The sequence below is a fragment of the Salvia hispanica genome, chromosome 1 (assembly GCF_029641045.1).
Source record: "Salvia hispanica isolate PSC_SH4W2 chromosome 1, Shi_PSC_v1, whole genome shotgun sequence".
Classification (NCBI taxonomy): Eukaryota; Viridiplantae; Streptophyta; class Magnoliopsida; order Lamiales; family Lamiaceae; genus Salvia; species Salvia hispanica.
In genome coordinates this window covers 4,687,663-4,712,740 of record NC_142692.1, presented here as the reverse complement: position 1 = coordinate 4,712,740, position 25,078 = coordinate 4,687,663, and the positions used below count along the sequence as shown (strand labels likewise).

Genomic DNA, 25,078 nt, shown 5'->3' with positions numbered 1-25,078 from the left:
TTGGGGAAAGTTTAATTTTTCCTACAAACTATAAAAGTTGCGTCTAAAGTCACGAAGTTTATCGGATCGTGCAAATTGCCCAAACTACCTGACCCGGTGGCATATTTCCGTTAAAAACGTATCCCACGTGGCATGCGGAAGGCATGACTTGGCAAAATTTCTGGCTTAACCCTAATTCAGGACCTCTTTTTGGCTGATTTCGAAAGAGCAACCCCAATTCAATCGACGGAAAACGTAACCGACAAGAGTGAAATCTTCGACAAACGGTTTAGGGATGAAATCAGCGCTGTGTAAAGAAGATTCAATAAAAAAAAGCATAAAACGACATCGTTTTGTGTCCAGTCAAAAATTTTGCCAAGTCACGCCTCTGCCATGCCACGTGGGATAAGTTTTTAATGGAAATATGTCGTCAGGTCGGTAGTTTGGAAAATTTGCACGATCCGATAAAGTTCGTGACATTAGACGCAATTTTTATAGTTTCTGAGAAAAACCAAACTTTCCCTAAAATTTGTGACAAACAACTTTTTTGCACTCACATTTTATTACTCCATAAAACTAGTATTAACACCTGTGCTATGCACATAACAAAAATTTTTTAAATAATGAAGATATATTAACTTAAAATAAAGAATATAGAGTAAATAAATATAAAATATATTTACATGTAGAACTAATTAAAATAAGTATTTGTAATATTATAAACAATTAAAATAATTATAAACAACAATAAAAAGATATTTGTACTTCTCTCAACTCACTCTTAATGAAACATTTCATATTTTAGCAGATGATAGTATACTATTTTAATACTATTTGATATGAGTGTAGTAATATAAAATAAAAGAAATAACAAAAGTAAACTATTTGAACGAATAAATAGTTCACCAGTTTCGATTAACAAACATAAGTATTCATAAATGCAAACAAAAACATAAGAAAAACAATAACAAACCAGTAGTTCATAAGTTTTGAAATTGCAACATACTCCCTCCGTCCGCCATTAGAAGTCTCTTTCCTTTCGGCACGGATTTTAAGAAATATTAAGAAAAGTGAGTGGAAAAAATTTAGTGGAACATGGGTCTCACTTGTATATATTAGTTTTGAATGAAATGTGAGTGAATGAGTTGGTGGAATGTGGGACCCTATTACCATTTATGGTAAGAGTGAACCGAATTCCTATTTATGGATGGACTAAATTGAAAAAATGGGACTCCTGACAGATGGAGTAATTGTTTATAACTAAAAACATATTTTTTTAGAATTTAGTAGACATGATAAAACTAATAAAAAAATCACTATTAATAAATTTATTTTCATCAAAATTAAATTCAATATTGCATAATACTATTTTGAAAATTATAAAAAAGAAATAGAACTCAAAGTTATAAACAAAAGGGGCAACTGCTTTTAAAGTTACCAACTTTCCATGAATTCCGGTTTTTCCCACAAACTTTAAAAAGTTCGTGTAATGTCACGAACTTTATTGTCGGTTGCCATTTTCCCATGTCAAGTTTTCCGGTCTGATTCAAACTGTTCGTTTCCTATTAAGACAATGTCTAAATTCTTTTTTCTTACTATCGTTATCTTCGTCTTTGAAATAGCTTCTCGTGGGTACCTTGTACACTTCAATCGGAACTCGGATGAAGAAGTTATGGCCATTTGATGAAGGCTGCGACCTTTGTGCGACCTTGTACCATCATAATGGCCATAACTTCTTCATCCGAGTTCCGATTGAGGCGTACAAGGTACCCACGCGAAGCTATTTCAAAGACGAAGATAATGATAGTAAGATAAAAGAATTTGGACATTGTCTTAATAGGAAACGAACAGTTTGAATCAGACCGGAAAACCTGACATGGGAAAATAGCAACCGACAATAAAGTTCGTGACATTACACGAACTTTTTAAAGTTCGTGGGAAAAACCGGAATTCATGGAAAGTTGGTTGGTGACTTTAAAAGCAGTTACCCCTAAACAAAATTATCTTTTCTAGTAGTAGAATAAATCAAAATCAACTCAATTGTAACTATGTGTACTTCTAGTAATTTAAATATAAATATATTTATAAATTATATATCTTGAATATAAATATATATTTATAAGTAATTTCAACATATTCAATTAAACTAATAATTATATATAAAATTGTATATATTATTGTACACAACAACAATTAATGTTATGCAATATTGTTCTTTGTTTGATAATGAACTTTCTAATTTTAGAAACTTTTATGTAGAGAAGCAGAAGGGCTGTTTGGTTATTCCAATTTTATGTAGCGCCCATTTCTCTCCCTATCGGCCTGCCAGACACGGTGGCTTCTTCGTTGTTTGCCGGCGCTCACTTCGTCGCCCGCCTCGTCAGTTATTCCTCCCCGTTTCACGCCCGCTGAATTTTCCAGCCTAGCTGTGGTAAGCTCCGGCGGCTCTCTCGGCCAGCAGCCGCCCACCGCCACCCTCTCCTTTTCTCATCTCGCATTCTGTTGCCTACCGCTATCACCCATGTGTCTAACTTCACGCCAGCGTCGCCCAGTTTAGATATTTTTCAGTTCATTTTATTTCTTGTTTTCAAGAGTTCTAATTTAAAACTTATATTTGGTCATTTGGTGTTCCAAAGTTTTTACCTTTGTCCCTCGCTGGATAGTAGCATTGCCGCCGTTTCTTCTTCATCTCCGGCATCTCTCTTGTCGCCTCACCCGCTAGCTGTCGCCGGAGCTGTTGTCGGATTCCAAGCAGAACCATACCTGCTATCCTGCCGCCGCCGTTGCCTCTATTCACAGCAGCGTCGCTGCCGCATCCTCTTCATCTCCGGCATCTCTCTCGCCTCCTCACCCGCTGCTGCCTCCATTCTATGCCAGCCGCTTCTGCTTTTGCCGGAGCTGTCCCCCATTGCCGGTCCAAGCAGCATGCAGTAAGAAACGAAGAAAATTAGTCTCATAATAATACAGATTCAATGTTGTTTGTGTATAAATAGCTGTTTAAGCTTCTTTCAGAAGCTTGCTTTTCATTGGACCAATTTTTGGTAACCTTTTTTCTGTCCAACAGTTGCTATTTCTCATAATGACAAAAAGGGTAACAGAAATAGCTTTACATTTTTTCTTTAATCTCAGATACAATCTTGCAAACCAAACACTCAGTGCTTAACGGTGTGTCATTATTTTTTCGTACGTGTGAAATGGTATATATAAAGAAAATATCATCATAAGTTTTAATACTTATAATATTTGGTTATTTTAAAAATAAAAGAACCTTTTAAAAGTTGAACTCAACAGCCTTAGTTAGGTCATGCTTTTAACCCAACCTCCTGTATTTTAAAATATTTTTTAGTTTTTAGTTTCTTGTGAGAATTTCAAATCTATATATATTAAAGATAGTAGTACTACTATTTGAGATGGAGAGAATAATAAAGATATTATTATTATTATTATTATTATTCAACACTTTGTTTATTCGGATTTGATTGTGTCATAGCTCTATAATTCGGGATTAGGTTTATCGTTAGATGAACTGCATTGCTGATATTGATCCCAAAAAAAAGACGGTTAGGTAAAGCCAAGCCATGAACAACCAACCATCATACTGTTAAAATAGAATAGGTTCGGTCTATAGTCATTTGATTAGGGCCTCCTAAAACGATCTACTAAATTCATCGAGTTGTTCCAAAGAATCAAAACGGTTATTATTATTATTATTATTATTATTATTATTATTATTATTATTATTATTATTATTATTATTATTATTATTATTCAATCAAGTGCACAAAATGGATTGTGTTTGTGTAAGAACCTACTGGGCAGAAATCCATCAAGAAAAGAAGATACCATAAAAAATGGCTTCTTATTTCGTAGCATCTCAACTCCAAAACAAAACAGAGAAAAACATTCCTTTTAAGATTGATAATAAGGTTAAAGGGTAAGCAAGATCAAACGAGGGTAATAACAGAAGCCAAGAGATTCAACTTTCCGAGTTAGCTCAATAGTGCAGGGACCAATTTGCGTCGCTTCCAACCCTAGGCATCGCGGGCTTCCCTTTGCGCGAGCCTTCGTCTACCTTGAATGTCATCCCGCAAACCTCCCCCGAACTGTCCACTCTTGGAACTGCCTTCAACTCATTTGGATGCTCATAGCTCCTCAAACCTCCAGATGATGTGAAAAAGCATCCTGATTCAAATGAAAATAAAAATACATTTCCTTAGCCTCAACTGAAGTTGAACTATGTATGCATACTCTTCATCCTAATCTATTACAATAAGGTAATGTTTAAGCAAGGAATTAAAGCTATGTATACTCTTCTTGATCCTATTCTATGAACTATAAGAAGAGGCTCAAAGCAAAACAAAGCAAAGAGAAAGCTATACATCATTCTAACTTAATGGAGAGTATACCTTTGGGAAATGGAGAGGAAGACTTGCCACAGCCTTGCTTCACGATTTCAGCGTCGGTAGAAACAACAAGGTGACCCTCAGCATCAGTTCCCCAAAAGAAGGGTACGCTCCCGTCTACATCCTGCACCATCGACATCAAGTTAATGGACCGCTTCATATAACACAACAGAGCTTCATATGACATCAGAAGGAACAAAAGACTACTCACGGAAGCAATAAACGTGGATTGTGAAGTAGCATCGAACAGAACAAATGCGAACCTCCCTGCGATGCCCCTCACAACTTGCTCAGCGGGATAAGGACCCCTATCCCTCAGAGTCCTATAAGCCTCGATCACAATGCTTACTTCGTTAGCTGTCTTGTTCAAGCCGTACTGCTGCTTAAGAACTGCGATGTTTTCGATATGGCCTTCGAACAAGCAGAACATATCATCCACAACTGCAAACAGTCTGGAGGAAACAAGGGCACAATGAAAACCCAGGACCCAAAGAAACTATGATCACAAGATACATACAAACCACAATATCTCATGATTTACACAAAGAAACAACTGAGACATAGGGGCATTACTGATTACTCTAGTAGAGCAGAGCACTATACATCCAGAATTCCAGATGTAGTATCATTTTGGGCAAGATCCATCCAACCAATTGACATAAGTTTCTGATACATAAAGGAGAACAGTACACTATGCTAAGGCCTAATGCTACAAAGGAGAAAAGATTGCATTTTTATTACCTTGAATCATTTGATCATACACCAATTTCCACATAACAACAAAAACAAAGAAACACACACACACACACACAAATTAGCATCTCATAAACCCTAAAAACCTCTCCAAATAGAATGCAAGTATAAACAATAATCCGCTAAGTAAGTAGTACTACTACAGAACAGTTTACAGATCGATGAAAGTGAATCAGAAAAGAAAAGAAAATGAAGTATAAGTAATAACCTGGGAAGAAGAGGGTTCTGCCGGGAAGAAGAGTAGGCAAAGAAACCGGAAGAAGCGAGATTGATTACGAAGGAGGCCGAGTGTGATGACGAGAAATGGGTCGCCAAGAATCCGTCTTTGAGCGCGGAAACGGCGCCGTTTTGGGGGCTCTGCTGCAGTTCAACTGGGCTTTTCGCCACCGATTTGTTTAAAACGGCCAGCATTTTTCTTCTTTCTTGATTAACTGGAGAAAATCTCAGAGGAAAATGTATGAGAGAAAAAGAGAGAGGAGATGATGAACTTATTCTTTACTTATTGAGTTTAAATAAATTTCACGAGCACGCTACAGTGGAGTTATTTATTGACTATTATGCCCTTGTTTTGATGGGAAAATAAGGGTGTTTTGAGACAGGTGAGGGTAATTTCGTAATCTCAACGATGTTGGCCCATCTCTTCTTATCCAATGTTAAATGCTTGCGTGGCAACACTTCATTGTGACATACAGTAACTACTAAAGATCTTGCTTACAAATAAATTTCGTCCATTTTTCAAACTACCCATATAATGAGAGATGGAGTTTTTTATCTATTCATAGCTCACTTACTTCCATATGTAGTGTTGACATAATTTGTGCAAAAAAATACTAAATGTATTATTATAAATTTTCATACTTAGCTAATCTCAGCGGAGTACTAATTACTAGTCAAAATTTTCAGTTTGAATTAGCGAAATTTGTGCATATACTGATAAGGAAATATTATAAATTTAGATCTTGCTATAAAATTCGAACGTGTTTCTTTCTTAATTAAAACGAAGGCTAGTTATTTGCTTAATATGGAGTAAATCTTTCACTCTATGCTACTCCTATAAATCAAAATGATAAAATTATCCAATTATGTGTGCTAAATTATGTTAATTAATCATTATTCGACTTTGTCTTGATCCTTGATTGTAACAGTGGAAAAGAAAATAAAGGGCAAAAAATTATAATGTGTCACGCAGAAGTTGGTGGTTTTGTCAATCCCTCCCAAGACCCAAACAACCACTTTGATGGTTTTAAAAATTTCCGTTGGCTATAATATTCGTAAACTATGGGCATATTTTAACATCATTATTATAAACGTCATAAATATACTGCAGAATGCAGATAATACGACCCACATTGTTACTCAAAATAACTTCTTCATCAATCATTATAATTATATTATCATTACTACTCCTTTAATTAAAAGAATCAAACCTATACTATTTCGTTTCGAATTAAATGATTAATTCAACAGAGTAATTGCAATCGTGCACATGAGTGGTCTACCATAACATATTCATCACCCTCTATTATTTTGAGTATACATCCGTTTTTGGTAATATAAACATGAGTATCTATACCATATATAAAAGATGAGTTTTAGGAATGTTTAGGGAAATAAGAGGAATTTTAGGGGTATTCAGGGAAATGGCCATTTAAAATAGATATTAAATGAATTAAAAATATATAAAATGTGTGATTTAGTGTTAGTTGGTTATTTAATTTCTATAGTTAGTGGTAATGTTGCACAACTAACATATAGCCGAAGAAAAGCCCAATTTTTTATATGAATATTAGGTTGGTGACAACTCTTATTCATTTGTCTTTCTTGGACGTGGTATGAGTGATAGCAACTACACAGGAAGTAGGTGATGCGGGAATATTATTAGGTATGCAATCAGTTTTGTTTTTTTCCCCGGCTAAATGCATGCATATCGGTTGTATATTCCATGCTATTTTGTTGTATTTTTGTTGATGATTTTGATCGATTTGGCTATCTTCTAATATACTCCTTATACATTATTTTTATTGACATGTGTTCGTGATTGATCTTTTGTAGTATAGACATAAAAAGTGATTTAAATGATATGTTATTTGTGTGCAATTTTTAGTTTATAAACTTCTTTGGTTATATGAGTTAAGAACTTGAAATAATAATATTATTTCTCATTCGGTATATGTGTTTTTTTTTCTTTGTTTGATTTTATATTTTTTAATAATTTTTTTTATTTTATATATTTATGATTTCAGATTTCATACAATGATATTTTTATGAATTTATAAAATCATTTTACCGCATAAAATAAGTTTAAAATAAAGAAAATGGGTCGCATCGCGCGTGGGTGATACTAGTTTTACAATAAATCCTCACTTATTAAACATTATCCTTCACTAATAGTACCACAAAGAAAAAAGTAATAATTGTATGTGATTTGGCCAAAGGTCTCGGATTCGAATATAGTAATGCGAATTAAGTTTCAAAACATGCAATGATCAATCTATACATATATAAAAGGCGAGTTTTGGTCTTTTTTTGAAATATTTATATGTTTTTTCCTTATTCTGAAATATTTATAAGTTATGGACCAATTTGAATATTTTAAGTAACTCTCATGAATATTTATTTAGATATTTTAATGAGAATTTGACTAATTCTTTAAGCACTACAATGGTGGTTAAATAAATTTAAATAGAATAGTGAGCATTTAACAAATTTTGTAACCTAAATTGTCTTGATTTTATAATTTATGATGTTTTAATTCAATGATCTTTCATGTACTAATTTTGTACCTATTAAAGGCATAGAGTTGTGGATGAATTTACACACTAACAAAACATTCTTCATTCTCTCTCAAGCTCTCAACATTTTATTGCACATTTTAGGAACATTGTTTTGCTCGATTTTGAAGCCCCGTCAAGTTTATAGGTGCCTAGCAGGTTTGAGATGTTATATACGTTAGGAGGAATTCGTTTCATCTTTGGGAAAAATACGTCAATCCGAGAGCACTAACCGTGATGTAATTTGTCTTGCGGAAAGGGGGTTTTTCTTGACTAATTTTCATTGTAATTTCCATTTCATTTATTGTTGTTTTTTTCTTTTAGTTACAATAATTAGAGTATCGCGTGTATATGGTTCCAGAATTTTATCCGATATTTCATACATTTCTTAGAGAGGGAAGAATGGTAACATCCTTAACTCAAACATACATAGTATTTATCTTCATCTTTACACAATTTATTATTTTTAGTAGAGAAATATGAAGGATTGTTTTAAACATATTTTTCATAAATGTCAACACTTAATATAGTCTCTTTGTCATTGTCCAAATAATTTTATTTGTCTTAATTCCATTTTAAATATGTTTAATTTAACGTCTTTAGGTGTAAAATGAATTGAGGAGTACATATTTATTGAATTTTTATTATATAGTAGTAAATTTTTCCATTTTAAATCTTATATAATTATATTGTTTCTTATTTTAGTTAATCGATTAAAAATTTAAAATCGTATGACAAAAAAATATTCCGTCGTGCATCGCACGTGGGTTAAAACTAGTATATATAAAAGACGAGTTTTGGTCTTATGTTGAAATATGTAAGTTATACGAGTATAAATTTTAATAATTACTATACAATATGTCATAATTATTATAGAAAATGAAAGGTTGTTATACTATTCATAATGATATTTATATACATTTAATATTATGATTGATTGATGACATTACATATTCATTAATAATATTTAATTTTATTTAATCATTATGAACGTTTTTACATAATTGTAAATGTTTCAACTTTCAAGCAAGATAATTATTTTTTCCGATATAAGAAATCATAGAACTAACTATCTATAATATTTTGCATTGCATATTCATCTCGAACTTTGTCACTTTCACAAATTTCATGCAAAGCGAACATTCAAAGTCAACGAAATGGCAAACGAAAGCAAAGAAGACGTAGAGTATAAAATATTAATTTGGAGAGTGGGGAGGAAAATAAGGTTGAGGATCATATTATGTTTAAGTGATATTAGTCCATATTTAAGCTTTTTTCTTAATGTTAGTATGTTTTATTTTTTGTTAGTTTTGTTTTTATTTTTTATTTGTCTTAGCTATAATAATTATTTACAAATAGATTCAATATAGTATCATAGAAACTGGTGGTTAATGCATTGCATATTCATCTCAAACCTCGTCACTTCCATATATTTTATGCAAAAAAGCACCTAAGTCAAAGAAATGGTAAAAAGTTGTAATATAGGGTATGTAGTTGATTTTTATTTTAAAGTATTACATGTAGAATAGATAGTGAAAAACTGGCTTATGTAATAGATTGCGCCGATGCAAGACGAGAAAAATACAGGAGATGATAACTGGTGATGAAGAAGGGCCGAGCTAGATGGAGGCGGATAAAAGATGTTGGAAAAATGATAAGTTAGAGGGGTATTGGAGTACAAAGAGAAGTCGGAGGGTAATGTTTTAACATGAATGAGTTACTATACCTAATAAATTGTTTGTTAGCAATACATTTTTTAATTAGTTGACCCAATTATATAGGTGAAGAGTTTACATGATTATTTTTTTATGAGACATAGTATATGATATAATAAATTCTTATGCATTTATGTGATGACTTGGATTAACGTGATGAATTTATTGTATAATTTAATAAATTAGATCTTTGAAATTGATAAAAATATTTATTATATTTTTCTATGACAATGACTTCCATATTTTGAACATTATAAATTGTATATTAATAATTTCATATTGATGGTGTTAGACATAATTTTACTATGTATTGTTTAAATAAAATTGTTCATTTTATATCTAAATCAATATATGTGCTTTTGTTGTTTTAGTATAATTTTAAATATTATACTAATTGCAGGTTTTAACATTTTACTTATATTACTCTAGATTGAGATTATAGTTATTAGTTGTGATTATAATTATTTACAAAATAAAATTGATAAGTTTAATCAATATAGTATAATAATTGCAGGTTATAATTATTTACTATAACATAATATAGTATTTACAAAATGTGTTCAAATAAATAATAAGCCCGATTTTTGTAATTAAAATTTGAAGATAATTTATAATAGAAATATTTAGGGATAAATAAAATATATAAGAAAAAAGTAGAGAATTCTAGAAGAGAAAGAAAAATAAGATGAAAACTTTAGAACAAATACATATGTAGTCTATATATATGCCTATTGTACATATTTTGTAGATGTTAAGTTTTGCAAATTTAGTTTTTTTTAGTTTTCAAATTCGAGTAATGATAAAGTGATTTATTAAATTAATTTCCGTAAAATTAATTGAACCGTGCATCGCACGGGAATAGATACTAGTATGCTTTAAAAATCAAGATCTCAGCTGTCCGTGTAATTTAATTGGTTCACTATATTTAAAACCTCAGTATAGGACAAACAAAAATCATTCGACAACTAAATAAAATAAATTACATTAATCAAGATCCTCTAACTAAATCACGTATAACTAAGGAGTTTGCTCAGTGATTTCAAACAACAAGGGCAGTTTAAATAAAAAGACCACTTCTGTTATACAAACCTCACTATTCACCATCTTCTTCCCCAGCTCAACAATCAAACCAGATTTGAGGAGAGGAAAGTAGCTAGCGGTTTGATCAAACACGGTTGTATGCAACAGATTTACTGAACAATTGACGTATGTAGACGACCTGAAGTCCGCTTACTAGTGCAAGCAAGAGGTATTCCGCAACCGTGTAAAATATGACACGCCTTCTCGTGCTCTCATTTGCTGCAGGAGTAACACAGACCATATTACGTATAGAAAGTAGGAATACAAACACAGTTGGGATTCACAAAAACATCACAAAAACACGATAAGTTCCACAATAAGTTATCCCATAAAGACCTCTAAGAAGGAAGCTTATGCAACTACTATATGGAGTAGTAGTTTGTTCCATATTTAAGGATAAAAAATATGGCGTGCAATGATATGACTTTAAGGACTTCGCAAAGGGGCGACTTTTTTTGGTTTATTTCATATATCTAAAGCAACCTTTTCAACCAGCATTGAGCCGCAAGCCAAATAAAAAACCACACACAAAGGAAAGCTAGCAACCTAAGATAGATAAGATTTTGTTACTGCTATTGTCTCTTTATGTTTAGTAACATGGTCCAAACACTATCGCGACCAACTTTTAGTGAATACACAGTTACTAACCATTTGTTAATTTCAGAACAGTTGAGCAGAGTTTTGATCACTTGGGATAAAAAGAAGGCAGGAGAAAAATAAATAAGTAATTTAAAATATGATAGAAGAATCATACTATGGCGATGGCGAGTATCACGAGCTTTCAAATATTTCTGCTCTGCAGTCACAGATTCCAAAGCTTCCTTCAGTTCAGCAAGTTTGACATTAATGGGGTCCAAATGTTCTGTTAAGATTAGGGGGAAAGGAGAAGGAACAATAAGGTGATTGAAAGTAAAGAGGAACAACGAATAGTGTGAAACTAATATATAAAGTTAAGTAAGATCAGACAAACCATCCTTCGCAAGGTCATGTTCAGTGGGAATATGGCCAACATGAATGTAGAAAGAGACTGTCTCTGGTGTATTATAGGGATTGTGGAAACAAAATTTGTACATTCCACTTTTAGGGGCCTTAAACTCAAACTTGTCCCCAGATGTTCCTTTCAAAGTGTGCACAATATTACCTGCTGGTGATGTTGCCTACATCAACAAGCATCATCAATATTGTGCATCTGATGTCAAATACTTATATATTAAAAGCTTCCACCAACATTCATCTAAGAAAAACATCCACGTTCATTTAATGTGTTCACAAGTGAAGCTATGCAATAACCTTAAAATATGGCTGTGCAATAAAATGTTCTCTATGGATATGGAGTCCCAAATAAACCAGAAATCCACAATCTTACTGAATAAGCAGTTCAAACTAACAAAATTATTTTTACATATTCAAGCCCATCTTAGAGTATAACCAATTTGTCTTTATTGAGTTTACTTACTCCAATATGCCAATGAGTGAATATGATTTTAAACAATTGGGACACACTAAACAGTGGCAGAATTTCAATAGAAGTATAGAACTGATTAAGATCCATACGTAAGCCTTCTAATTTTCAAGTTCATGATTTTGTTAAGAATGTTGCTTTGCTGGCTTATATTTTTGGTTAAATACCATCAGTCATGGTCACGTACGGGTTGAAAAGAGTTGAAAGTTGGTATCTTTTTTTGTTAACTTTTCTAGGTTGTCAAGTGACAGTGTCCAACGTTAACAGCCAGTGTAGAACTCTAGAGGCTTACAATTAACAAGATTGGGAAGAACTTTTTACTTCCCAGCCACACCCCTAACAAAAAAGTGCTCAAGCATTACCAAACAAATAAATCAGTTTCTTCATAATTAGGGACTTGAGATCAAGTTAAGAGTGACTTGATGGAACTAGAACTCTACTTGATGGCTGCTCAACTAACAAGCAGGAAACGCTCAAAGAATGTTAGATTTTATCAAGTCTCAAACTTTTTCCATATCTGTAATTAACGCAGGCCAGATTATTGAGATCGCATTTATAGAAAATCATAGAAAAATTAATCACCAACATAATGGAAAATAACCAAAACACAATCAAAGAAAGATTAATCACTAATTAATGTTAGCAAACACAATTTTAATATCTGAATCAATGAAAATCTTCAATCATTTGTTAAGGCTTCACTATACTAGGACTAATCACTACTTACATAATGGAAAATAACCAAAATAACAAAATTAAAGCTCCAACTACCATCTCCAATTCACTCAATTGATGAACAACTACAACAACAATGAATAAAAATCCTTTCTTTCAGCACAAGGTTCCAAAACCTAGATCGAAACTCCCACAATTGAATCCAATTCCACAGATCAACAGAAAAATTAGGGGAAACAAAAAAGCGTAAAATCAATACCGTGAAGTCGATGCCGGGATGATCGGAGCTCCAGAAGATATCGTGATCGACGACGACGAAATTCCCGGAAACGGTGTCGCCTTCGTACAAGACGTACTCGTATATGCATTCGACGTCGTTTACGGTGACCGATAGCGCAGAGATACGGGTCAGTGTGGCGAGAAGAAGGAGGCCTAAAAGGGCGCCGCACCTGATAATTCCTCCCGTCGTCTCCATTGAACTACGATCAAACGATTCGACTCTCGCTTTCAAGTTTTTGAATGCGATATTTTGACTCGACTCGCCTGATTTGGAATAGTAATATTGGGGTAAATACTGATGCGTCGTCGTTTCAAGGAATACGTGGAAGAAGGTTATTTGATGGAACAACGCAGTGTCCAATTATTACTAGGTTCTAACTTCTAACTGATTTTCAATTCTGGTGCATTAAAATGATTTTGTTTCACACTTGTGATTAGAAATCAGCGTGGAATTAATCATTGTCGAACTATTCCTAGTCTCTTTTTTTTCTTTTAATTAGGGTGAGTCAGTGCCTATTTTTTGCCCTCAATGAGTGATCTACAAGTGTGAAATACTGATATAATTATGTGGATCATTCTTTAAATTGGTCCAATTGAATTAAAATGAGGCCCAACACTTACTTATCTTGGAGTCGCCTGATAATCACAATGTGGCCACTCCACTCGAATTGCCGCTCCTGATCATTTGATTAATGAGTGTGTTTGCTTTGTGAGACTTTTTAGTCTATGATCTCTCTTATTCGTTTGCATATTTTATGTCACTCTTTTTGAGACGATATATCTATCTTGTGTGATTCTCTTTAAATCTTTCTTTTCGGCTCCTCTTTTTGGCCGTCTTCTCTAATCATTATTTCTCTGATTTGTGAGTGTGAACGGTGATACCTGTAGCCGATGTTACCTTCTTGATTTCCTTGCGAAGTCTGATCCGAGATTTTCAATACAAAGGCAAAGTTTGTAGAAACATTCAAATAACAAGAAACTAAGAATTCAGACGTGAAATACATAAATATTGTTGAAAAAGGCTACAGAACCAACAACATTTGATAACACTACATGTGTGGTTTTTAGAGTGGTGCTCAGAGAGAGAACTAAAGAACGAGAGAAAGAATAGAACATGGGTAGCAGAAACTAATTAGTGGGTAGAAAAGTGTCATATTAATTAGAGTGAGTTTATTTCGGAAACAATTGTATGCATAAGTCCTATTTTAGTCGCACCAATTTTAAAAATACTTCAGAACTCTTATATCCCTTTACCAAGATTTGGAATGAAGTGATGAATATATATAGTACTCGTAACAATTAATTAAGGAATGAGCATAGCAGTCATCCAATTTAAGAGCGGGTGGTCCACTAACTAATTAAATTAAACCACACAAGTAAACTCAATTTGATTACATCGTACTAGTTAACACTAATATTAATGTAACAATGCAAGTTGCCTATGATTCGTTGCAGTAAATTAGTCACATGATTTCTTCTCATGGTCTAGAAAGTTCCAGCCCTCTCTCTTACTCTCTCCCTCCATTTGCAGTAAAAGTGTCTTGGCCAAAAGCATCCACGTGAGTGAAAAAATTGAACGGGCCATAGATGAATTACGTGGATGCAAAAATATCCACCCCTTTTGTCTTCTTCACTTTCGCATGCACTATTTATCTCACACTCAAATTCCCATGCCAATGCAACACTTCTACTAGCATTCATTACTCCACCAACCCACACTAAATTCAACACGTCTCTAAAAATCAGCTCTTGCACTTTGTGTTTCAGATCCTTCTCTCTCTCTCACACACACACAGATCAAATGGCTGCATCCTGCTATGGAGTTTCCTCAGTCCTAGGCCGGAGCCCGGTCAACACAAAACACCTACTTGGAGCTTCTAACTTTGCACTTCCTATCAAGAGAAATCTCAAGTTTATAGTGAGAAGCTCGGCTGAGGTAACTGCCCTTTCCTTTTCTTTTCTCACTCTTAATTAATTAGATCTCTATTTTCATTCATCTGATTATATATGTTTGTTCTTGAATTAGCAGAATGATGACACCAAAGAGCCGGCCATAGCCCCTCCCACTCCCTCTCCCACACCTATCCCTCCCAAGCCTAAGGTATTTTTCTTCGATAAGAAAAAAAGTGTGGACATATATGGTATATGATCTATAGTTTCTGATTGGTTGGTCATATTTGTGCAGGTGAGCACGGACTTCTTCGACGTGTTGGCCTTTAGTGGACCGGCCCCAGAGCGGATCAACGGGCGGCTGGCGATGACCGGGTTTGTGGCCGCCATTGCGGTGGAGTTGGCCAGCGGAAGGGACATCTTCGCGCAGGTGCAGAACGGTGGATTCCCGTGGTTTGTCTTCACCAGCGCGCTGCTTTCGGTAGCTTCCCTCGTCCCTTTGTTCAGCGGCCAGACGCCTGAATCCAAAGCCGGGGCTGTCATGACCTCTGATGCCGAGCTCTGGAATGGGAGGTTTGCCATGCTCGGCCTCCTCGCTTTGGCCCTCACTGAGTATATCAAAGGTGGCGCCCTTGTGTCTCTCTAAGCTGGAGGAGTATCATCGTTGGTGCTACTAATATGTTGCAAATTTATGTCATCATGTTTTGTAGATACTTCATGTAATAGTATGAATTTAGATGCTTGCCAGTAATATGATGAATTTCATCCTGTCAATCGCTTCTTCTTAAGCTTGAATCATTACAGATCAAAATTACATGATTACTGAAAAAATAAATATAACATTTGTGAACAATGTGGATGAGTAGTACATTGTACAAAACGGGGTGATCTCTCTTATTCGCTAGCATTAGAGGTATCCGTATTCAAAAAACATAAGATATATACAAAGGGATTATATAAACAGCAATGGATTGAGATTCCTACAATTTTCATGTATACAAGTTTGTTCGAGCCTAGTTATAAAACTGGACTATACAAGTGTGTCAACTTGGAGGGCGTGTTCCTTCAGCTCGTCGGTATGGGGCTTCTCCGCCTCCGGTGAAATTACATCCTGCAGTTCAATTTGAGTAATCCATCAATATTATTACCTTAATTCGCAACTCTATAGTTCAATACGGAGTTTCAGCAGAATGGAGCTAAAAGAAGCAGGATAGTATTCTTACTTCGACAGGCACTGGGAATAGGTTTATGCTGCTTGCAGTAAAAGCAAATCCACTGCATACGAGATAGAACATAAACTCAATTCACGGAGAGGCAGGCGGAATGAAATGAAATTGATAAGGATCAATGATGGGACATGTTTATGATGTTGAGGAAGTATACCTGTGAGATAGAACCATTTGCCACACATATGGAATGAAGAATTCCTCAGGGTTACTCTCTTGTTCGTAGGTGAAACGTAATTGTGTAAATGTCTTTCAAGGCAAGAGGGTTAAGTTAGACACAAGGAAGTAACAACAAGAACTTTGAACTTATTGCGGTAAGTGTTCATTAATACCTTCATTCCATCACCTCTCCAAGCACGAGAGTAGTCTATTATGAGTTGAAGCACTTTTTCAACCGACCACTCTCCATCTAATTTTTGTGCATCAATGCGGCTATTAAAGAAATCCAAAACCTGGAACAAGAAAAGAATCATAATGTGATTGTAAGTTTGTAGATAAAAGAAAGGACGAGAGCATAACACTTCCATCGTGTAGATGATACAGTTTGTAAATCAGTTGAAGTACATTTGCTTATGTAAGGGAAAATGCTCTTTTCTGAATACTTACATTGTATACGTTTTCCAACAGTTCATTAAAACGTGGATGAGTTTTGAAAGGTAGAAAAACTTCCTGCCTGTGCATAATTGCATAAACAACCTGAAAGTAGCAGTTAAAATAAGGACATGTAATGAGAAAACACCCAGAAAAGATTGCAGTTCGGCAATAATTTGCTTGAGTAATCAATGACTTTACACATTTAGTACCTCGGGATTCCGGGGCAATGCATAAGTAAGGATTGCATTTAGTATTTCCAGCACAATCCTCAGGAAATCAGTATATATATGCAGTTCAACAGACTGCATCAAAAATGAAGGCACTGTAAAGTCTGTAATCATATAAAGCTTTTGGAGGACTGCAATTGCAAAAGTTACAAGCATGGGTTTTCTTACAGGATCCTCTGCAAGGCTGTCTCCTCTTAGAGCACCATCTCCTGAATTTATCTTTTCATTTGTAATCTCGGCTAATTTATTGTACCTAAAGAATTAGATGAAATCAAATATCATATCCAAAACAGTCATTATAAATGACCGAAAACAATCAAATACGACAATAACAAATAACATGAGACATACTTGCGTGAAAGCATATCAAAAAGGCTAACCAACCGCTGCGATGCATACGCACTCAGTTTGTAAACATGTGGTGCCATATTTGCCAAAGTTGCAAGACAGTTTGTATGGAGATAGACATCCTGTTTCCAAGAGAATTGTGAAAATATTAAATAACCAAGCAAAACTCCTTCGTAGTATATTATGGTTCGTGTAATCTGACAAGATTTACAAGTAGAAATTATGATCTATAGACTATAATATAAAAGAGCGGACGTATTTGTGGCACAAGCAGAATTTATAATTCATCATCGTGATGTATCATTTGATCTGTTAATAAAAAGATGTCAAAATGAGATGTTTTCGTGGCACAAGTTAATAGTTTTCTGCAGTTTTTTAATTGGCACAAAAGGCAGCAATTTTGCACTTCGTCTTCGAGATTCCAGGTATCTCATTAAAGCACATTTCAGTAACATTTCATGAATTCACAAGCACCGGTGAGTATCTTGGAGGAAATTATAGAACAGCGAAACATAATGGAAAAGAAAAGGGACCATAGAAAAATATCAAATCTTACCCGTAGCTTAGAGAGATTGTATTTCACAGTTCTAATTAAAATAACCACCATGAGAGATCCAAGTGATGTTTGATTCAGGATACGCTCTTTATACCAGGGAACATTAGGAAGCATCTGGAAGAATAAATAATAATCAACTGCCACTCAAAGTAATTAACAGAAGATACGGATCAATAAAATCTTTACCAGTCTGTGGATGCTGGCATTAAAAGTGGAATCTTGACTTAGTATGAGAAAGATAACAAGGACCATATAGATATGATTTGATGTCCTGTTCGAAGCATTGTATAGTGTCTCCAACATAGGCATTAACTGCCAATCACAACATGTCATCATCAAATATCAAAAGGAATAAGAAATAGAACCGAGGGGAAATACTAGAAAAATATCAATAGTCTATCACACAGAAGAAGATAAATGACCAGAAAAATATCAATAGTCTATCACAAACAAGTAGTTACACTCATATTTTACTAAAGAGGAATTGGTGAAATTAGTCAGGTGCTTTCAACCTTTTTAATGCAAAAACACCAGGGACATCTACTTTCATAATTCTAACATGAGCATAAAAAATAAAACGAAACAAAACCTCATTTCACATCTAATTTTATCAATGCCTCTCCTCTAGTGAGTGCACTACAAATTTCTTTATTAGGTGGATGACCTCACAAAGGCTTCCTGAGAAGATCACGAGCCAATATTCATTGCTGATAATTCCTAGATCTTTGGGCTTTGATTATCAAGATTAGAGACATTACAAAGAAAGCTGGGGTTATCAAGTGAAAGATTCTGATATCTACCAGTGTATCAGCATCTGTTCGCACCAACACATACTCCAAAAACTTCGAATTTCCGTGCACCAACGAATAAAGCAACAAGACAGAAGCTTCATTAGCCAAGCTCCTGGGAGAAAAAACACATTACATGTGAGCAGCATATATGTACTTGTGTGTCCAACTGTGTGTGTGTGTGAGAGAGAGAGAGAGAGAGAGATTAAGTTATAACAACCTACAAATGGATATTATGTAGAAAAAGAAATCAAAAGTTCACAAAATAGAAACCTAAAATCATAAAAGGCCAGCAAAGCCATTTTATCCTTACGTGTTGATATTATGAATCTCTTACTAGTTACAGCTAAATAAACAGATTAACAATAATGCAATTGAAACCACATACTGTAAGTCTTTCAAATTGTTCGATTTCTAGCATAGCAGTTATTTTTTTAACTATAGCAGTTCGAGGATCCAAAAATGATAAGCACTGTACAGCAACACAACCTGCTTCCAGTATAACACAGAAGGTAAAGAGAAGACTTACATTCCAAGAGTATCAAAAAGTGAAGCAAAAGGTAGTCTCGTGACTGGTTCACTGTGTGCATTCCCTTCAACATCAACACGATCAACTGTAGGCATACTAGTCAGACTTGAGCACTATTACTATTAGAGCATATGCAAACAAACAATAGATCTGGAATGCAGAAGATCTCATACATTCAACATCCATGACATTCTGTAATGCTTTGCAGAAAGGGTTTTCCGAAAAGTATGTTTCTTCCTTTTGAAGAGATTCTGAACTGTTATTAAGACTGTTATCCTTTGCATAGTCCACTGATACACATTTTCGGTAATAACTGAGAATGAGTAGGACATGAAGACTGTCTTCTGCTAATGAACGTCTTGAGGCTTCACCAGTTGAGCTGACTAAATAATTGATGGGAAACAGCACCAAGCTTGCTGCAGGTTTGAATTATGTTTGAAGTTAGAAAAGAAAAACATGTTTTTAAGAATTGCGAACCTATATTTCACAAGGAAGAGAGAAAGATGAAATCCATTAAAAAAATGTCATTTCCAAAAAAAGTTCAAGAGTGTAAAGTTCAAACAAATAAGCGAATACACTATAATTACACCACACAAACTTTTAAATCAGAGTAAGGTGTGTAATAAAGTGATACCTGCTGCAGAGCTAACTCTCCTTAGAACTCCTGGCTGATTTCCTTCCGAAAATAGTATAGAAGATGAAGTATTAACAGAAAACTGTGGGCGTGTAATGTAATTTAGCAACAACCTGTGCACGACCATATTGACCAAAGAGCTTTCCTGCAAAAGAGGCACCCTTTTAATCAGAAGAAGAAGTTGAGAGCCTCGTAGATACTTGAGAAAGTTACTTACTCACCTGTGTCATTGCTGCATCAATGAATGGGTGTATATCATTTGGTCCTGGTGTTGGCCCAGAGAGAAGTTGAGTTGACGATGCTATCACTATGAAGTGAAGGAGCTCCTGATGCAGATGGTATGTTCCAGGTCTGTAGAGAAAAGAGGTTATGGACATGCCTCTTTAACATCAACCGGGTAACACACAGCTCACTCCATACCTGACATCAACTTTGCCAATAAAATTGAGAGCACTGAACATGATTAAGCTTCCAACATGTTGACCTGTTTCATAGTTGAAAGAAATGACACAAAAAATTATGTAAATCAGTTTATTTGAGAATGACTAGAACTAAGAAGGATAAAGATCATGAGTAAATCAGCATGGTCTACACATGTACTCACAATAATCACTGGAGACTCTTGGAGGAAAAAGCTAAGTACAGACGACTTGATGGGAAACTTACTACTTGATATTTAATAGCAACAAGGCATATCATCTACTTTGTTGTTAGTTTGGTAAACCATTTTATGGATAAGCCTAAGTACCAGCGTGGCTAAGCATATAAGCTCCTTGAAACAACTTATAAGCTTGTGAGAAGTGTTTGGCAAAATAAGCTCCTAAACATTCTATAAGCTGTGAAAATAAGCTCGGGCTGCTTGTAAACTCCCCAAAAAATACTTTTGAGGATTAGCCTAGATAGATAAAAATACTATAGTCTAATCCATTGTTTACTAGTAGAACTAACTTTTTAACTATCTAGGAAATACTCAGAAGTAAATGGAGACATAGGATACATTTTTCCTAATCATTCAAAGCTACTCCATCTACTTTCCTGCATCTAAACACAGCGATAATGTGAAATATTCCAAAAATTTGAAAGCAATAATTTGATTGCACAAATAAAAAAGTAGTACTAACTAACAACATCAAGGAAGAAAAGAAATAAAAATCGGTGCAGACATAGCATGTTGAACCTTTTGAGAAATTATTCGGCACAGGATCAGTTTCATCCAGCGACAGGTACAGTTCTTCAAAGTTGTCACTCCTAGTATTCTCAATGAGATACTTCAGGAAAACAGAAGATATGAATAATGCATTAAGAGCTTTTGAGAGAGCAGTGGACTCCATATCAGAGGCTGAAACACACTCTTGCAAACACCATGCCAGGTTAATCAAAATCTTCACGAGGTGCCTTGTCTTACAATTATTCATGGCTGCACACATATCGGAGAATAACTGAATCAGCCATATGAAATGAACCTTAAAAATCTGGCAGATAGTATTTAATATTCACATAGACATTGATAACAAAATGTGTGAGTAAATTTCCCTAATTTGCAATCGCTCAATGGGCTAGAGCTTATTGAAGCATATCCATCGAAGCTGACATAAACCATCATCCTCGAGAAATAATGGATTGGTTGCTACTAGTTTTACTATGCAAAATTGAAAGTATAAGATGAGAACTCTCATGCTTCAGTTAACAGCACACTTTCTACAGAATTCTGGCTTCCAAAACCTAAATAACAACTCCACAGCCTATCAGAAGTACCCGAAATTATGATCTTCTAATATTTCAACTTTGCACTAGAATGATTTGCACCAGATTTCTTAAAAGATGCATCTTTGTTGGGGAAGCTACCAGAGACATACAAGCTCTCATTAAGGAATAAGGATTGGCATATACAAAAGATGTGGTATATTACTAAAAGATGCATAATCAATATTGCTATAGAAGATATGCATAAATGCTCAGACATCAAAAATTTCTCAAGAGTCAATTTTATCACAGATGACTATGTAATGAAATACAAAGAGGATAACTCCGTCTTTCCATAACATAACTGTAGTGAGTAGTGACCTTATGGAGGACATCATACGCATTCTGAACAAAGATCAGCTTGCAGAAATAGATACACTCATTTCTAAAACGGTGTTCCTAAGACATCCACAAAGACTTATTATTAAACTCATCACTCTCTCAAACGGCGTAAGTCTGGCTACAATTTAGGTTTGCGACACATCTCTAGATAAGACTCACTAGTTGCTGCATTTCTCTAAAACATTCTGTGGCACTATCATCAAACCATAACTAGAAAGCGAAGAAACATAACAGAGGATAAATCACACTCGTGAGACCGAGTTCACACAATCTCGGAACAGATATCGGCAATGCAGGCTACAACTCCGCAAAATAGCACATGAATAGCAAAATTGTAGGCACGAGGAAAGCGTAGACAGATTTTAATTGAAAAAAACAAACGGAATTGAGAATTCACAGACCGAAGAGCTGACAGGCTCGGCGAACGCGATGAGCAGGCCAGCGAAGATCGAGAGGAAGCTCGAGAAGCTTCTGCCAGTAATCGGAAGTGAGGGGAAATGACTTCTCACCAACGAATTCCCCAATTAAATACTCAGCCGTCTCCTGCGGCCGCGCTTCGCCGCCTCGCGGCGTCGATGGTAGTCCCCCCATCGATCGCTACGTAGATCTTCTAGCAGTGGAAATCACAGCAATTTCTTCAATTGTGTGTGTGAGAGCTGAGGATTAACAATGCAAGTAGATCTGGAAACAGAAATCGTGCCTTGCTTATGAAGGTTTATAGCTGGAAATTTCTATGGGTGACTTTCGGATTTACGGTATTTATAGTTAGAAACCAGCCAAAAACCAAAACAATTAATATTGCAGTAAGCTAGTAACTATATAAATTATTTTATTTTCCATTTCCCATTATCTTACTTTATTTACAACGTCAATTGTGAGAACGTTGACCACTTTACGTTATAACTATTATAATTATATTTTCGTTAAAACATCTTATTATCTTATTAACTGAATTGTATTTTGTTGGTGTTAAAATATTAGTATATCGTTAAAACATCTGTGATCAATTGCTAACTCATCATTTAATTGCTAACTACAACTAATTTAAGGCCACATGATTTTAAAAAACGTGTGGTCTACAATTTGCCACGTGTAATTTTCGTTTTTATTAATTAAATCAAAAAAAATTAAAAAAAAACGTCAAATTAAGGCTTTGGATGAAAATGTCAATATAGTGTTTCGAAAATATCAACACAATGCTTTGAGAATGTCAACACAATGCTTTAAGAATGTTAACCCATTGCTTATATTGACATTCTACATATATTATACTGACATATTTTATATTACATGTTGACATTTTCTGCTATACGAAAAAATTAAAAAAATTTGAAATTTTATTCAAATTTTGACGTCGAAACATATGCATGTATGATATCATTGGAATCCTTATGAAATTATCTTTAATTTGGTATATGTTATATGAATTAAAAGTTTTGGAATTTCTTTTAAAAGTTAATTATAATTAAACATGTAGTTAATTGACATTAATACCCCTAGTGATATTTTTTGGAATTAATACTATGGCTTTATTGACGTTTTTCGTTAATCGTATTGACATTTATGGATTAATGATCTAAGCCCTTAATTTAAATATCTAATGGCTATTATTTAGTTGTAGTTAGCAATTAAGTTATGAGTTAGCAATATAACACTCCCCTCTAATTATATGACTATTATATTTAGCAATCTAATGAAATTTTTTTTGGGTACATAACTGCGGGCAGCGCCCCAAAAGAGAAACTAAGAAACACATAATCTATCATGAAGCAACCAACTGCTTAGAATACTCACCGGTGGATTTTCTAAAACATGAACTCCTCTAGAAAAGTTATATGCATAGTTCGATAAAAAATCAGCTGCAAAGTTACCTTCTATGTGCACATGACGGACCATAACAGACTCAAAATTTTGGAGTAGGTTCCGTACCTTGTGTACTATGGAGCGACAATTGACCGAGATATCAAAATTTTCTAGAATAATAGCGACTCCAACAATCCATACCTTCCACACATCTAAAAGGAATTATAGGGCCATGCCATTAATAAATTGCGTAAGAAAAACTTAGCATAAAGTTATGGCAGTCGGTAGATACAATGTCACAACGATTCATTATATCAACACAATGTATAAGACCATCTCCAAGGGTACTCTAAAACCTAAAATGGGATAGGTATTTAGCTCTAATAGTACTCAAAAACCAATCTCATTTTTGGTTTTTGAGAAAAAAATACCTATCTTTAGGTTTACACTAAACAAAAACCTAAAATTTTTTCAAACGTGAGTAAAAAAGGCATAATTTGGAGAATATTCTTTTAAGTTTGAGTTTAGTGTAAATGGTTGGAGTAAAATCAATATTTAGTGTGACATTTACACTAAAATGAATTTGAGTTTAGTGGAATGATTGGAGATGCTTTCACCAGTCTGCAACTCAAGATTAAGCAATAAATTTGGGGAACAACTATTTTACTCTTTTGTCATGGTGTAATAAATTAAGATAAGGGGGTTTAATTATGATGTGTCCCCAACTTTAGGTGTTTTCTATAGAGGTAGGTTTTATAACTAGTTTTTGAGTATATACTGTATTATATTTTGATAGATTGTTTGGTTTGCAAATTTATTATTACATGAAAAAAGCTTGAGCCTAACATCGTTTCGAGGGCTCATCAAAAATTATAACTTGCTAAATAAACACACGTGAAATCAATGTAAAAATTATTTTCTTGACCTGACTTGCAAATTAACCATAAAAAAAAATTATTTATGTCCCGTTTTGCAAAATCTAACGGCGGAATGATGAGATCATCTTGTTGGACTCTTCGGTGAAAGGGTTTAAAGAATTATGAATTTTTTCTAAAAAATATTTATATCCATAATACGTATTCTACTAAGTAATACTACTATATTGCATATAAAACATCTTATTAAATGGGCCTAAGCTGGGATGGACTTAGAAATACATATAAAAAGGTTCGGCCCAACCCATTTCAGACGTGAACCTGGGATGGGGCCTCTGAGGGCTTGGGTTGGCCCAACTGGACCAACTTTTTTGACAACTCTATACAGTCGAGGACACAAAATGCA

The 25,078-nt window shown here is 34.4% G+C and overlaps 4 protein-coding genes across 5 annotated transcripts; 1 reads left to right on the top strand and 3 right to left on the bottom strand.

Moving 5' to 3' along the window:
* Positions 1-3,819: 3,819 nt before the first annotated feature.
* Positions 3,820-5,615, bottom strand: LOC125219867 (stem-specific protein TSJT1-like). Its single transcript, XM_048121951.2, has 4 exons — positions 5,344-5,615; positions 4,594-4,834; positions 4,386-4,506; positions 3,820-4,161 (listed from the first exon to the last, which is right to left on the bottom strand). Exons 1-4 carry the CDS (start codon positions 5,544-5,546, stop codon positions 3,974-3,976), a joined length of 753 nt encoding a protein of 250 aa, XP_047977908.1. The 5' UTR covers positions 5,547-5,615; the 3' UTR covers positions 3,820-3,973.
* Positions 5,616-10,516: 4,901 nt separating this feature from the next.
* Positions 10,517-13,385, bottom strand: LOC125218132 (transmembrane emp24 domain-containing protein p24beta3-like). The gene is made up of 4 exons (XM_048119736.2): positions 13,098-13,385; positions 11,672-11,858; positions 11,456-11,563; positions 10,517-10,920 (listed from the first exon to the last, which is right to left on the bottom strand). Exons 1-4 carry the CDS (start codon positions 13,311-13,313, stop codon positions 10,787-10,789), a joined length of 645 nt encoding a protein of 214 aa, XP_047975693.1. The 5' UTR covers positions 13,314-13,385; the 3' UTR covers positions 10,517-10,786.
* Positions 13,386-14,790: 1,405 nt separating this feature from the next.
* ELIP1 (Chlorophyll A-B binding family protein) lies at positions 14,791-15,781 on the top strand. 2 transcript variants are annotated; one of them, XM_048125998.2, is made up of 3 exons: positions 14,791-15,053; positions 15,144-15,218; positions 15,303-15,781. In XM_048125998.2, exons 1-3 carry the CDS (start codon positions 14,919-14,921, stop codon positions 15,651-15,653), a joined length of 561 nt encoding a protein of 186 aa, XP_047981955.1. In that variant the 5' UTR covers positions 14,791-14,918; the 3' UTR covers positions 15,654-15,781. The 2 variants fall into 2 exon arrangements, with proteins under 2 accessions (XP_047981955.1, XP_047981956.1); XM_048125999.2 differs by having other exon boundaries at positions 14,792-15,053; positions 15,147-15,218.
* A 96-nt stretch (positions 15,782-15,877) lies between these two features.
* LOC125223042 (uncharacterized) lies at positions 15,878-22,734 on the bottom strand. The gene is made up of 18 exons (XM_048125997.2): positions 22,396-22,734; positions 21,087-21,326; positions 20,330-20,393; positions 20,131-20,260; positions 19,910-20,054; positions 19,449-19,691; positions 19,276-19,360; positions 18,759-18,861; positions 18,145-18,270; positions 17,959-18,072; positions 17,406-17,524; positions 17,223-17,307; positions 17,037-17,129; positions 16,840-16,929; positions 16,566-16,685; positions 16,391-16,482; positions 16,231-16,282; positions 15,878-16,118 (listed from the first exon to the last, which is right to left on the bottom strand). Exons 1-18 carry the CDS (start codon positions 22,583-22,585, stop codon positions 16,038-16,040), a joined length of 2,172 nt encoding a protein of 723 aa, XP_047981954.1. The 5' UTR covers positions 22,586-22,734; the 3' UTR covers positions 15,878-16,037.
* Positions 22,735-25,078: the final 2,344 nt, after the last annotated feature.

Coding starts and splice junctions, on each gene's coding strand:
- LOC125219867 (XM_048121951.2), bottom strand. CDS start 5,546: ATGCTGGCCGTTTTAAACAAATCGGTGGCGAAAAGCCCAGTTGAACTG. Junction 4,835..5,343: donor CAGAACCCTCTTCTTCCCAG/GTTATTACTTAT, acceptor TGTTTCCTCCAG/ACTGTTTGCAGTTGTGGATG. Junction 4,507..4,593: donor AATCCACGTTTATTGCTTCC/GTGAGTAGTCTT, acceptor TCGATGGTGCAG/GATGTAGACGGGAGCGTACC.
- LOC125218132 (XM_048119736.2), bottom strand. CDS start 13,313: ATGGAGACGACGGGAGGAATTATCAGGTGCGGCGCCCTTTTAGGCCTC. Junction 11,859..13,097: donor ATCCCGGCATCGACTTCACG/GTATTGATTTTA, acceptor TTGTTGATGTAG/GCAACATCACCAGCAGGTAA. Junction 11,564..11,671: donor ACATGACCTTGCGAAGGATG/GTTTGTCTGATC, acceptor TAATCTTAACAG/AACATTTGGACCCCATTAAT.
- ELIP1 (XM_048125998.2), top strand. CDS start 14,919: ATGGCTGCATCCTGCTATGGAGTTTCCTCAGTCCTAGGCCGGAGCCCG. Junction 15,054..15,143: donor TAGTGAGAAGCTCGGCTGAG/GTAACTGCCCTT, acceptor TTCTTGAATTAG/CAGAATGATGACACCAAAGA. Junction 15,219..15,302: donor CTATCCCTCCCAAGCCTAAG/GTATTTTTCTTC, acceptor ATATTTGTGCAG/GTGAGCACGGACTTCTTCGA.
- LOC125223042 (XM_048125997.2), bottom strand. CDS start 22,585: ATGGGGGGACTACCATCGACGCCGCGAGGCGGCGAAGCGCGGCCGCAG. Junction 17,525..17,958: donor ACAATCTCTCTAAGCTACGG/GTAAGATTTGAT, acceptor TCTTGGAAACAG/GATGTCTATCTCCATACAAA. Junction 17,130..17,222: donor ACAGCCTTGCAGAGGATCCT/GTAAGAAAACCC, acceptor TTTTTGATGCAG/TCTGTTGAACTGCATATATA.